This window comes from Sinohyriopsis cumingii, chromosome 5, assembly GCF_028554795.1.
Source record: "Sinohyriopsis cumingii isolate HCF-2022 chromosome 5, ASM2855479v2, whole genome shotgun sequence".
Lineage (NCBI taxonomy): Eukaryota > Metazoa > Mollusca > Bivalvia > Unionida > Unionidae > Sinohyriopsis > Sinohyriopsis cumingii.
In genome coordinates, this window is record NC_142965.1 from 51,745,190 (window position 1) to 51,759,695 (window position 14,506).

At 34.7% G+C, this 14,506-nt stretch overlaps 1 protein-coding gene across 1 annotated transcript in view; it reads left to right on the forward strand.

Moving 5' to 3' along the window:
- Positions 1–14,506, forward strand: part of LOC149799158 (A disintegrin and metalloproteinase with thrombospondin motifs adt-2-like) — a 53,747-nt gene that overhangs the window by 21,402 nt on the left and 17,839 nt on the right. The window contains exons 3-11 of the mRNA XM_089958305.1: positions 791–891; positions 2,541–2,649; positions 3,535–3,663; positions 5,723–5,839; positions 6,210–6,304; positions 7,392–7,468; positions 10,590–10,865; positions 11,976–12,036; positions 13,340–13,526. Of these exons, the coding sequence (XP_089814431.1) occupies positions 791–891; positions 2,541–2,649; positions 3,535–3,663; positions 5,723–5,839; positions 6,210–6,304; positions 7,392–7,468; positions 10,590–10,856 (895 nt within the window). The 3' untranslated portion in view covers positions 10,857–10,865; positions 11,976–12,036; positions 13,340–13,526. The remainder of the gene's footprint in view (positions 1–790; positions 892–2,540; positions 2,650–3,534; positions 3,664–5,722; positions 5,840–6,209; positions 6,305–7,391; positions 7,469–10,589; positions 10,866–11,975; positions 12,037–13,339; positions 13,527–14,506) is intronic.

The following is a 14,506-nucleotide window of genomic DNA, read 5'->3' on the forward strand; positions in this document are numbered from 1 at the left end:
CAGGGCCAGCCATATATCTCGAAAAGAGATAGCCTTTCAATTGCCTACCCCTTTTTTCAAAATTTAAAAAAAAAAATCCCATGTTCAATTCCCCTTGTACGTATATTAACCCACAATTTATTCCCATGTTAAATTTCCCTTGAGGCTAATCTGACCCACAATTTTTCTTCATGTTAAATTTCCCTTGAGGCTAATCTGACCCACAATTTTCTCCATGTTAATTTCCCTTGAGGCTAATCCTACCCACGATTTTTCTCCATGTTAAATTTCCATTGAGGCTAATCTGACCCAAGGGTGTTTTTAATGCTAATTCCCATTGAGGCTAATCCTACCCCCTTCACTACTCACGTTATTGTGTAACATAATTATGGATTAGCCGCAAGATAGCATCCAGTGATTGTGACAACATAGGTAATCGTGGATTACCTGCAAATTAATATCACGTGATTATTGTAACACAACCAACCATGGATTGACCACAAGATTACGTCATGAGAGTGTAGTATCATTACTAATGTCATATTGGCAACAACATAACACCCTTTGGTTGTGAAAACGGCAACAAGATATAGATTAGTGGTAAGAAAACCAACATAATTAATAATGGAGTAAAAGCAGTTATGTCGTATACCAACATATTTGACTATTACTTACATCAAGGTTCTTTTCTGAACAAGGCAAAACATTTTCCGCGAAGATATACCACCACTGAAGTAAACAAACATGCATGCCCTTGTCATTGCTGTTGTCATTATTGATTTTGCTATTATTATTATTATTATTATTGCAGAGCTGGTACAATGCGTCTACACAGTTGGGAGACACTGTGCGTTTCTTCTGTCAAGGAACCAAGCATGAACCAGCCTATGATCATATGCATATGCATACAGGGTATTATTTCGATTGAATTTGTAGAAATAGCAGAATATTCGCTAAGAAACCCACAAAATAGCAATAAAGTTACTTGAAAGATTACGCATCATGTTTCAACACAGATTGGATAAAACATACAGGTTCTTTCAAAATAGAAATCTGTTTGACAACAAAACAAATGATCTTCTGGCGAAAGAATAGTCAACTTTTCAGTGTGGCGCAGGTGTTTTCGTGGTGTTCTACAGTTTCGTATTTTGCATGAAGTTAGAATTTTAAAGAAAAAAAATCTCCCCCGGTTTTCCTTACTATGACACTGGTTATTTAAAAAAGTACTTGTATATCTTAGGTATTTTTCATAGAATTTTTAATTCGCCTTATTATGGTGTATGATTGATGGGTGAAATATGGGTTAAAGAGTTTAGAGCTTGGATTTACCTCAGATGTGCATATGTAAAACCTGATAGCTCTACTTGATCAGTTTTACATCCTGTACTTGGAATGAACTTGTTAAATACAAGAGTCGATAACTGTTGTTTTTAATATTTTATATATTTGGTAATTCATTGATTACACTTTTAGAAGCTGGCATTGTTTAGTCTGGCATAAAATCGTTTCTCTATTGTAATAACTGTTAATGATTGGTACTCTATACTAATTCGGGCTGATTTTGAGTATATGGAGTACTCGTTATGGTTAAATGTGTGCTTAGATAAGTAGAGTTTTCACAAGTACAATATCCAAAGAAATTTCAGTCACAGTATATAAAAGTAACGCAGAGTTATGCCAACATTCTCTCAATTGTGTATGTTGCAAATGCAAACAACTTAAACTTACAACTGTCACTCTCTCAGATGTTCATACTATATGTAGAGCTCATCCTGTAGATACAAAACGCACTATTATTTCAACGTGTATTATATATTTTGGAGTGTGTTCTGTGAAATAAAATTTTGTAATTATAGGTTACCGCATTCGTATGGGAAAATATGAACGAGTTTTTTGAATGGAAATACTGTACGACCTTGGGAGTGAAGTATATCCATCCGACAAAACGAGGTCATATTTTCCCATACAAATGCTGTACCCATTTTATTTTATGCTATTTTTTTTATTCTACCTAATGCTTAATTATATTAACAAAATACACTACACGAAACAAGGTAACTGAATGTATGCCGCATTCCAAACTAAATATACAAGCGCATATTCATCATTACACAACAACAACATTATTACTGCACACTTAACTCCACCAAGATAAATTTGAACTTAGTCGCGCGCTCGACATAACTTTCGAAAGAAAATGGTGTGTCTAGTTGAAATTGAAAATTGGAGTCCTATTGTGAATGAATGCTCATTGCAAAAACTTTTCCATTTGGAATGAATGATTTTTGTATTTATTTCGATTCTACGAAATGTCGTGACTATGGACTGGATTATATATGACAATTCCACATGAAATACATGGGATTGACGAAGCGAGGGAAAAGCGTGTTGACATCTGTTAATGTGTTTCTGTTTCTGTCACTGAATGTTTGAAATCATAACGTGAGAAAAAATATGAAGTCTTTCAATTGCAATTATCAAAACACGCTATGGAATTTAATGCTTATTTCATTTTGAGTGCAATAGGGAGGATGTAACTGCACTTATCATCCAAATTACAGTACAATTTCGAAATGTGCAATCAAGATTGAGAACCTGTGACATGGCTCATGGAATTCGGATTTGCAGAACTAAGAAAGTACATTTTGAGGAAATTCAGGATGTAAAACTGTAAGTATATTGTTTTGCGATTCTTATCATCAACTAAAGAAGACAGTATATATGACTTGTCACTTGTATGTTGTTTGTAAGGACCTTTCTTGCACCTGTTGTATACTGTAGCTAGCCTAAATACGCAACATTGTATCAACAAATTTAACGCGGGATGTGCCAAAGCAAACATCTCTTTTAGTTCATTCAGAAACAAATTTAGACAACCACAACGTAAAGCGCCTCTTGCGCGAGTGTGCATGATTTGTTTACAAATCAAAAGTGCTGGCGTCTGCGTCCATTGTTTGTTTACAATGGAAAGTAGTTCCTTTATGCACGTGAATGCAATATATTTATTTGCACGCGAATTCAGTATCAGGTAATATTGAACGATTCTGACAATCAGGTAATATTGAACGATTCTGACAATGTAAAGTTAACGGAGAAAAAAATGAGAATATAATAATGTGACAGTACTAAATTATTGTTTACATACCTTTTTGAAACTGGTTCCCTATCGATATAAATACTGACTCGTCCATGTTCATATATAATAGTGAATCGTCAGATCGTTTTGAACCTATAACCGACGGCGAATTATTGGTGTACTTTGTTGGAATCCCTCTAAGGCACAGTAGAGAGAATGTTTGGTTTGATAAGACCCTATTGCATTTCGTTCCTTAAGGCATCGCCAACAGTGTGCAAAAAGAATATTCAGCTCAGAATGCAACGCAAAATGGCAACTTCTTTATGTAATAGCGTTGTTATTTTTTTGTATTTTGTTCTTGTTGTTATCAGTACTATAAAGATGGATATCAGATGGTGCAATGAGAAATGAACGAGTGTAAATATAAAACAAAACACCGTACTTTGTCTCCACCATATACAGTTTCATGCTTTATGCAGGCATCGAAACAATGACGTTTCTGGAATGGCGTATCAAAACGGCGCTTGCAAGAGTAGTACCCGGTGCGCGGTGTTAGCCGAGAAACTCATCCCCAGCTTTTACATTCCTGCTCATGAACTTGGACACACGTAAGTTGAAAGAGACAATGACCACGCAGCACACCATAATCTCTCATTCGCATGAGAATGGGATATAATTTGCAAATGCTGCAAAGCCTCTTGGGATATATGGAATCAACAGGTGTACATGATAGCGTGAAATTGACATGGTGTTGCCTTTGTCTCCGATATTATCCGTTTGATTTGCAGCTTTGTTGCAGCGTATCAAGAGTTATGAATTTGAGGATATTCTTTAGATTAGGAATGTAACAAAAATGATGGTTTGCATTAGGATAGTGAAATCCCAACATCAGAGTCGAAAGTTTGAGGGCAGGAATACAGTACAATTTCGGTTCTGCTTCCAAAATCTTATCCTCTCGTGGGAGTGTCCACCGAATGTGCATATAATGTTCTATAATACTTTTGTTATCAACTCGTGTCTTACAAACGAAACTCGTTCATTTATAGATGAATAAACATTTTTTCTTGAGATTTGGGTTTTATAATAATAATAATAATAATAGTACTACTACTACTACTAATAATAATAATAATAATAGCTACATCATTTAAAGCCCAAATGTTGCCGTTTTTTATAATTTGCACCAATCTTACAATGTAATTAAGGTCGGAAAGAAGGACATGATTTGTAACGAAAAACTATCTAATATTAACCGTTCATTGAAATAATCAAGCTGTTTGATTTAAACAGCATATAAGTATAAAATTTGAAATTAAGAGGTGCCATCAATTAATTCAGTCCTCGAAATTGCTTCCGTTCGTTTTAGGGATTGCTCCAAAAAGTGTTGATGTGATACATCTGACACATTCCGTTAGGAATTAATCTAATTACAACAACCCTCTCACGTTACGGACAAATTGATTCGAGGTCGAATGAAGAGAGTTAGGCACGCTTCTTAAACGGATCTGAGGAAAAAAGCGTATCGTTAGATTCAAATTAGACTCGTTTGATTATTAGTGATCAGCTGGGGTTTTGGAATACTTTGAAGGCCAACCATGGGTTGACGAAAATCCCAGCTGTTGGTGGTATCCATAATAACTGGTAAGCCTACGGCACGCATTTGCAAAAAAATAAGGTACGTCCGTTGTGCCTTTGTAGAATAATATTCCTAATGCTACCGTATCCGACATAGCGTGGTGTTCGCTTCTTATGTTTACAACGGTGACTTCATCAAATATTTTAAACCTGCCTATATTTGCATTTATGTGAAAGGTTCCATTTTTGAAAATGCATAGCAAGCTAACACTGTATGCAGAGTTCAAACTCTATAGTATTGACAAATCAGAGTGTTTCTCATCTCCTTATAGAACCGTAATCTATCCAGTGAATTTAACAATCCCTTTAATTCTTGTAGAAAACACAATTAATACTATTAATAATAAGAATTTGCAATGGTAATTTTAGTATTTAAGCTTTATAGATGGATGCATATATGTTTGATGAACTAATTTACATATATTCAGTCAATTACAATTAATTGATCTTGATTTCAATATTGATTAGGACAGTGATGATGAAAAAGATGATGATTTCTAATGTTAATATGACGATGACGAAAATGTTAACTATAAGAATGTATGGTGAAATTTTCTGATTCTGCGTGCATTTATAAGCGTTGTCCCTTCATTCTCCATCTTCTTCATTTTCTTCTTCATTTGTTTTTGTCGTTGCTACGATTGTCATATTAGTACATGTATTCGTTTTAGATTTAGTTAATACACAGTATATAAACATTAAAAAATAAATACATAAAATAAGCAACGAGGGCGTGACTTTGGGGAGTTTAGCAATAATTCAAATATCTGAAATAATGACTATAAATGTATTGAGTTAAACTGCCAGGTTGTTGAATTCCTGCTCCGTAGCTTGGACTAAGAACCAGAGAAGTAGGTCACTGACTCTTCACAATCTAAAACGTATGTAATATTTAATTCTGTAATAAATACCTGAGAACGGAGTATTATCTTAGAATTTTATATAAATATTTGGACCCATTTGTTTAATTTATTTATCCTCTATAAATTATCCGTCTTCATATGATGATAATTATAATGATGATGATTTTAGTTTAGGACTGAGGCATGATGGTGACAGTGGTTGCTTCCCGCCCAATGACGGAACGATGGGCAAGAGGACAACCGATTGGAGTAACTGCAGTATAACCCAACGGAATTCCTTCCTACAGTACGAGTTTATTTTTTTTAATCTATCTTACATTGCATTTATCTATCTCCTAGTATGTTTGTATATTACTTTGTATGCCTATTGCTAGGATAATATATTTAATATTTCCTTTCATTTAACAAACTCCTATAATTATTCCTTGCCTTAATGATTAATTATTTGCAAACTAGGCGAATTGCGAGACACAACACGGTCAAGATATAAAATATTCCCAATACGGTGTGCACTTTTCGCCACTGAATGAACCATTATATTATTAACTTAATTCTAAATTGGTTCATATTTTATCACATTTAAACAATACAGAATTACAATTTTATATATTTGGAAAATATTTTTTTATTGCGGTTTATATATATATGCTCAATAGATCAGCTGGAGCCAGATGTCTATTTGAGACGAACATTATGGCTACTGACATTCCCGTAGAAATGCGCTCAATTGTATTGAAGCCAATGATGCCAGGTATGCAAAAACATCCTTTCTTTCTGTTTCTCTCTTATGTGATATGTAACAGAAATTACTGTATACTGTACTCTTTATACTCTCAAATGTTGTTAATGTTTAAGGGAAATCGTTTGTTCGAGAGAACTGATACAAGAAAGAAACTGATAAAGCACAATGTAACTGCGCTGCTCATCCGTAAAACATTTGGTAAATGATATTGATCATTATAGGAGATTACGTTTAATACTGGTATTCACTTTAGATCAAGAATAAGAACGTAAATCTGTTAAATACATATCATTTACTGCAATGGACTTGATATTTAGTGACTACAGTAAAGTGCAAAATCCGTGAATAAAAGAAACACCCAACTGATTCAATCGATCAGTTTAAGAAATGACAATAGACCCTTCCGACCTTTGCGCCGAGTGGCTCCCACATTGAACTGCATAGGAAAATCTTCTCAAATGTATAAGAAATTATAAAGTCTTTCAGACTGAAGAATTACCGTAAAAGTACGAGAACTATCAACGATCAGCAAAATGAAAGCAGTAATCTCTGGATTGTTTTATCTATATTTTACAGTAATATTGCTAAAGGATTACACTCACTAATTCATTACACAGTATTGTACAACTACTTACAACATGTCTTAATTTATTACCATCTGTTGATAAGAAGGTGTTAAGTAAAGTTGACTGACATATCGCAAATACTTATACAGTTTGTACCAGGCTATGAAACACTCATTTTTATTGCTCAAAATCGTATGATGTAACATAGAAAACTTGAAGTTATTAGTTTGTATCACCAGAAAAAAAAATAGAACTGCTTATGTATTTAAGAACCTTTCCGTTGTGGTTGAAGAAACATTTGTAAACAGTGGTCAAAATATAGCCAATGATATGTTGCTTCCCTACGGCCGTTAGCGCCGTGTGTAACCTATTTTCGAGCTTCTTTTTGTCATGATCCAGAACATTATTATGAATTACATTCTAAATTGCTTTGTTGTGATGATGGTGGCGATGGCAGAAGGGCCTGTTGAAAGACACTGGATATATATTTAAGTTACATTTGACATATCCCTTTACTGCATTTTCTATAGGTATGTTGTACACTGAAGACGAGATATGTGAATTAACGAATGGAAAGGGCTGGAGGCACAGGTCACTTCCTTGGTGGGTAAGCACGACAACCAATAATTTATATTTATTTCCTCAATGACATTCAGACAGCCAAAATCCGTTTTGTGGATTAGCGTGTTAATTTTAAGAGGGAATTTAGGTGTGCATTCTCTTTTATTGATTTACCTTTTTCTAAAAAAATATAGTTTGTTTTTATTGTATGAAATATGCTTTCTAAAAAACTGTTAACATATATTCCAAGGACTCTACAAAAGGAATTGTAAGTGATTATAAGATTTAAATATTAAAAAACGTTTGACAGGATGAACCGTTTGACCGGAGAAAACCGATCTACCGTTCGTATATTAACATCATGGTATGGTTTGCATGCGTTCTTATGCGTTGCATAATTCTTTATGTAATAGGGCGCTTCCTCGTACCTTGTTATCAAAAGTAATATTGAGTTCTTTTTTTCTTCGTAAATTACGTGTGGAAAACAAACATTCATGTCCTTTGTTCAACCTCATTTCCAAACAGTGCATGCAACATTCTGATATAAGTTTCATTTCGTTTTATATTCTTAAATTATAGTTCATTACAAGTTTCAATTTTTTGGGGATCTCTTTGGCCATATTCTCGAAACTGTCTGAATAAGTTAGTTCAAAGTTAGTAAATTTCGGCATTCAATAACTTCAATTAGACTAAATTAGATATTAATTAGATATAGAAATTAATTTAGATATTTATTTGACTAAAGTGGAAATCATGAAATTTTCACTAGCCTTTGTACTTTAGTTATTCATCTGACGTAAACCAGCTTTGATCATCATATCTAACTTTGGGTTTTAAACTAGAGTTTGAGTTTCGTTTCAAGAACGTTTCTGCAACATGTGGCCTGATAACATTTTTGTCAAAATCGAGCCGTGTAATTAAGCTGTTGTGATGATGTTTTATGTGGCCAGATACTTATTTTGTGTAATGAAGTTATATGTGGTGAGATAATATGTTTGTGAAATCGAACCGTGTCATCAAGTTCTGTGTGGCCAAATAATAGTACTGTTTAATCGTACTGTGTCATGAAATTCTGTGCGGCCAGATAATAGTACTGTCAAATCGATCTGTGTCATAAGGTTCCGTGTGGCCAGATAATAATAATGACAAATCGAGCTGTCATGAAGTTCTGTGTGACCAAAAATATAGTACTGTCAAAAAATCGAACTTCATCACGAGGTTCTGTGTGGCCAGATAATAATATTGTCGAATCGAAAAGTTTCATGAGGTTCTGTGAGGCCAGATACTAGTACTGTCAAATCGAGCTGTGCGGCCAGGTAATTGACCTGTAAAATCGAGCTGTGTCATGATACTACTACTGTTAAATCGAGCTGTGTTATGATATTCTGTGTGACCAAATCATATCATATCGAGCTGTGTCATGAGGTTTTGTGTGACCAGATTATACTACTGTTAAACTGAGCTGTCATGAAGGTTCTTTATTACCAAATTATAGTACTGTCAATTCAAGCTTTGTCATGAGTTTCATTGTATCCAGATAATTATATTGTCAAATCGAGCTGTGTAATGACGCTCTGTGTGACCAGATAAAAGTATTGTCAAATTGAGGTGCGATATGACGTTCTTTGTGGCCAGATAATAGTACTGTTAATTCCAGCTGTGTCGTGAAGTTATATGTGGCTAGGTAATAGTACTGTCAAATCAAGCCAGATAACATTGTTGTGTCACCAAACCGAGTAAATAAAATTATATGTGGCTGGATAATATTATTGTCACACCGAAATGTGTAATGAAGGTCTATGTGGTGATATACCATTATTGTCAAACGGAGCTTTTCAGTGGAGTTCAGATAGTCGTAAAGCTGACAAAATTGAAACTGGAAGCTGTCGTGAATAGTTTGCGAGATTGAATATCTCATGAAAGCAGGCCACTAATAAAAGTATCTCGAGCAAATTAAGTGCATGATTCAGAATGCAAGTATATAGTAGTCAGAACTGTATTATCTAGTAATGATCTGATAGGTCTTTGGTACTCCTGTCTTGTATCATTAAAAAATAACTTTCATATTTGTGCAACAGTTGTTCTATAAGCATAGGTAGTGATACGTTAACTTAGTGTCCTTTTCATAATGCTGTTTTATTTCAAAGAGTACAAATTTGGAGATGGACCGATCCTCCTAAGTGGTTAGAGGGTCAACAACGGATGTAGAAGGTCGCTGGCTCGAACCAAGCAAATTATAAATTATTGTATTGAAAGTTGGGAGAAAGCTTGCCAAAACAATTCATCCACTCCTTGGTATATCAGTTAGTATGGTTTAGCTCCACTCCTTGCTACATCAATCAGTATGGCTTAGCTCAACTCCTTGTTAGATCAATCACTAGGGTTTAGCTCCACTCCTTGCTACATCAGTCAGTATGGATTGGCTCCACTTCTTGCTACATCAATCAGTATGGGTCGGCTCCACTACTTGCTACATCAATCAGTATGGTTTAGGTCCACTCCTTACTACATCAGTCAGTATGGGTTGGCAGATCTGGTTATGCCCATGTTTACAAACACTACAAGTTCATCTTAGCAAAATTAGTGACTGTGAGGCCTTTGACATACCGTAGTTTTAATAAAATATGATTTGATTCTATCATTGAAAACCATTGAGGCAATTGTTGCGTATCACATAAAGTATGGGAATGCAATTATGCTTTCACTTAACAATATTATAATCGCCTAACTTCTACCATAAACTAACTTCACTTTAAAAAACAAATAAATTCACTGAAACACATTTAGCCCTTTGATGAAACTTTACCGGAAATCAGGTGAAACTAGCAAAGAAATAACGATTTAATTTGGTATATGTTTTATAACGTAATCTAGGTCTCTGAACCCATTCTGCCTGTTTTTATCAGGTACTCAACAATTTCTCTATATACAAATGTTCACGCAATGCTTCACATGTGGCTCGCAGTCTAATTGGTTAACGATCTATTTCTGTCGCCAAATTACGCACATGATCTACAGTTATCGATCTATCAATTTTATGATGCACTAGTTTAATCCCAAGATAAACACAAATAACGCACTCGGTAGCTACTAGAGAAAGTGAAAGAACGAAAGTTAAAATGAAAGAAAAAGAAATATGTACGATGTTTTCTTTGCATATTTTACAGGCACCATGTAATTGGAGAAGCTGTATCGATATGAATATTGGGTCCCTCACCTATGGGCAAATGGAAAACTACGGAACCGGGATAAGTGGCCAGTACTGTGGGGAAGGAAAGGTCTGCCACGTGGGTAACTGTAAGACCTGGGCGGAGACAGGGCTTGACACATCCCTGTTTATTGTGGTACCTGGGGGGATGGGGCAGATGGCAAATGTGGACAGCTTGTTCTCAGACATGCGGCAGAAGCGTGCGATTCCGGAGAAGAAGCTGTGACAATCCCAAGTACCTTTTTGTCCATCTTTCTTTCTATCTTTTTATATGTATATTTGTTTGACAGACTGGCTTTTTAACTATCTGATTATCTAATCGTCGGCCTTTTAACACAGACAAACACAAGGGGTTCATTACCTGTCGTGTTTTGTACTTTAATATATAAGCAGTCTATTGCATAGGTATGTATCCGACATATTTACTATAAAAAGGGAAACGCTTGATCCAGTCGCTCAAAAAGGGAAAGCAAAACACCATGTGACGGTTAATTTAGACATCTACTATCTGCATTGCTATATTACATTACTGCACTCTTCACTCTACATTGCTTTGATACACTCTTCATTCCAATTGGTATGCTACACTCTTCACTCTACATTGCTATATTACATTGCTACACCCTTCATTATATATTGCTATACTACATTGCTAAATACGTCACTCTCATTGCTATATTACCTTGCGACACTTTTTAACTCAACTCTTCGCTGTATATTGCTGTATTACATTACTACACTCAACTCTATATTTCTATATTACATTGTTGCACTTTTACATTGCTACTCTACCCTCTACATTGCCATACTACACTCTTTACTCTATATTGATACATGGCATTGCTACAATCTTAACTTTATATTGCTACATTACATTGCGACACTCTTCATTCTGCATTGCACTCCTCACCATACATTGCTACAATCCTCCTTCTACATTGCTCTAATTGTATTAATAGTCGTGGAGTTTTTCTACTGTTATATAACTGTGATCATCATAAGCACATCAGACTGGCTATATTTTGTAATCATAATTAAACATTACACGTAATTCATACGGTCTTTCAGAATATGTATGTGGCACATTTCGGCCAGAACAGTCGTATATTTGTTAAACAATGAAAGAAAACCAGGAATTATTATTTTTAGATTATAAATTAAAACTCTCGAAATGCATTCGCGGTCGAAGTACATAAGTGAAATGTAATCTCTTAAATGAAACATATTTATGCATTATTCTACGTCCTTGTGACGAAAACATAATCGTTCATAGATTACTCGACTTAGGCATGTCAAACATAAAAATGTTATGAAGATAATAATATTACCGATGTCCGTTTTATAGACCAAGGAACTCTCCGCCATGTGAGGGGGAAGAATATCAAGCAATATTCTGCAACATGCAGGTAATTATATTGCGTGATGATAATTTCTTACTTGCCAAGTATTTTCAGTTTTAGATTATCGCAATGCATACAATGTAGTCAGTGAATCTAATCATGTTTCTTACATTGACATCCGTGGCGGTTTATAATTGTATGGATGACATCATCAAACTGGAGAGTCTGCAACAGTGTAACATGCATGATCGAAATTGCTTGTATGCCAAACTATAACTACAAACTATATATTTCATTAGAATAATAAGCACTACAACAGACCCGTTATAATTTTTGGGATGGTCATTGCAATTTTAATTTTTAATTTTGTTATTTTGTTTTCATTGGGGCGGGTACATATATATATATAAAGAAAGAGAAATAAATAAATCAAAAGTTTAATATTGTTATTCCAGCCATGCATTAATGACAGCTCTGATACCTCAGTTCTGATCACGCAAAGGGCTAGGAAGTTTGTACTGGTCTCATAGCATATGGTACTTTCAGAGCTGACCTGTACGATGGTTCTGGAAATCGCTTCCACTACATGGGTAAAAACCTCGTCAACAGGTTATGTTATGATTCAAGTAATAGTAACAATTACCCGTATTTGCGTTGGATACAAAGTAATACCTTCAGAACGCATATATGCAAGTATTTGTCATAACTATTAATGAAAAATCAAAGACAAATACACAAATTGCAAACATTAACACATACATGCTTAGGTCGCGTTAGAATTCCTACAGGTGCAATGACTTTGCATAAAAGATATATAGTAGAGAGACTAAATGCCGAACGTGAAGTTTGGTTTGTATTTCAATTACTAGCAGTTTTGAAACCCATTCAGATGACCAGAGATAGGGAGATTGTTTAAAGAGAATGGAAACTAATAGGTTCACGAACATATTTGTCCAAATACCTTGTTTTCTTAAGTACTTCGCTGAAGAACTTCGTGCGATTGTCAGAAATTTCTACAGTTGAGTAGGTTGTGGCCAATCATTTTCATCAAAAACCAACAGTGCAGTTTCAGCTCGATATAATGGCACACTCCTTAGATGTAAGGAAGAGTTTATTCGACAAAAATGGATGTGGTTTCATTTTCCGACGCAGCATATTGGAAGCATGCTGACAGTAAATATTGATATTCCCACGGTAAAACAATTTGGGTTCAGTAGCATATTTGCTCAGACATCAAATATCATTCAGAAAATACTCTTTGAGACAGAGTTAATCAAAGAAACTAAAACCATTTTTGTGCAATTATACATGAAGCACATGATCTGTCATCATGTCTTGAGCGCACTTTTGACGTATCTCTTTCCAACAGAATATGCGACCTCGAAGTGACATGCACTCCCAAGAATAACTACAACCCCGGCACCTACCAGCGGTATGGTCTGATGCCTGACCGGATCCCCTGTACCACGAAAAGTTTGGAGCCCACTTATGAAGAGAGCATTGGAGCACCCGGGTCGACTGGGAAGGTTGCCGCCTGCCTTCAAGGGTATTGTAAGGTGATATGCTAAGCTTTGAGTAAATCAGTACTACTACTACTGCTACTACTACTACTACTACTGCTACTACTACTACTACTACTAATAATAATAATAATGAATATTTAAACACTTTTTTATAGCAACTTTATTATTTTGTACCAAGTTTTGAGTTTTGACATCCTTCTCAGAACCTCGAACGTTTTGATAGTTTGAACCATGTGAATTAGAATTTTTAAATATTTCATTTAAATTTGGTTTGGAGAATTGTATTCCAAGACCTTTTGTAATTTTCTTTCAATAATTTAATTTGATGTAATCATTGCTTCTTTTCCATTATTATTTTGATTCCAAGGGCTAATCACGCATATTAAGAAATTACGATTTTCGTTCAATTACAGCTTATACATTATAATAATTATGATCTGTCCAACATATACACTTACTATACTAAAGACCTTATCAAAGTTTAGTTTTCACAGGGCAGGATAAACCACTTCACATATGTAGCACCTTTTTCATTCAATGCAGAATAGCTGAAAGTAAGTTTCGAAACATCTGTATTTATTCCATATAAATTACAATGATGATAACTAGTTTTGCTTCGTTTATCGGTGTCTCTAAATGAGTAAACGAAGATCTGCTTTTAGATTTTATAAAATTTAGTCTCAGAACCCAATGTTTCGAAATTGTTAATAAGCATTTAGTTTTGGGCCGCGTGTGGTGCACTTAGTTCAGTTTTCGTAGCACTCATTTACAAATGTTTAAAATTTTTAGTTTATTTATTGACTGAGAGAGTAAATAACATGCGTGGAAGATTTGTTTTGTTGTTTGGAGTTGACTGGCAGAGGGTATTTGAAGACTGACTTTATGTGGACATTGTGCTATTATATACTTTAAATGCACGTAAGGTTTCGTCAGATATTAAAATTATTTACCTCTTTAAAGAAAACAAAACTAACATCTTTTATATGACGCAAGCATTTTTGAATCAATACATT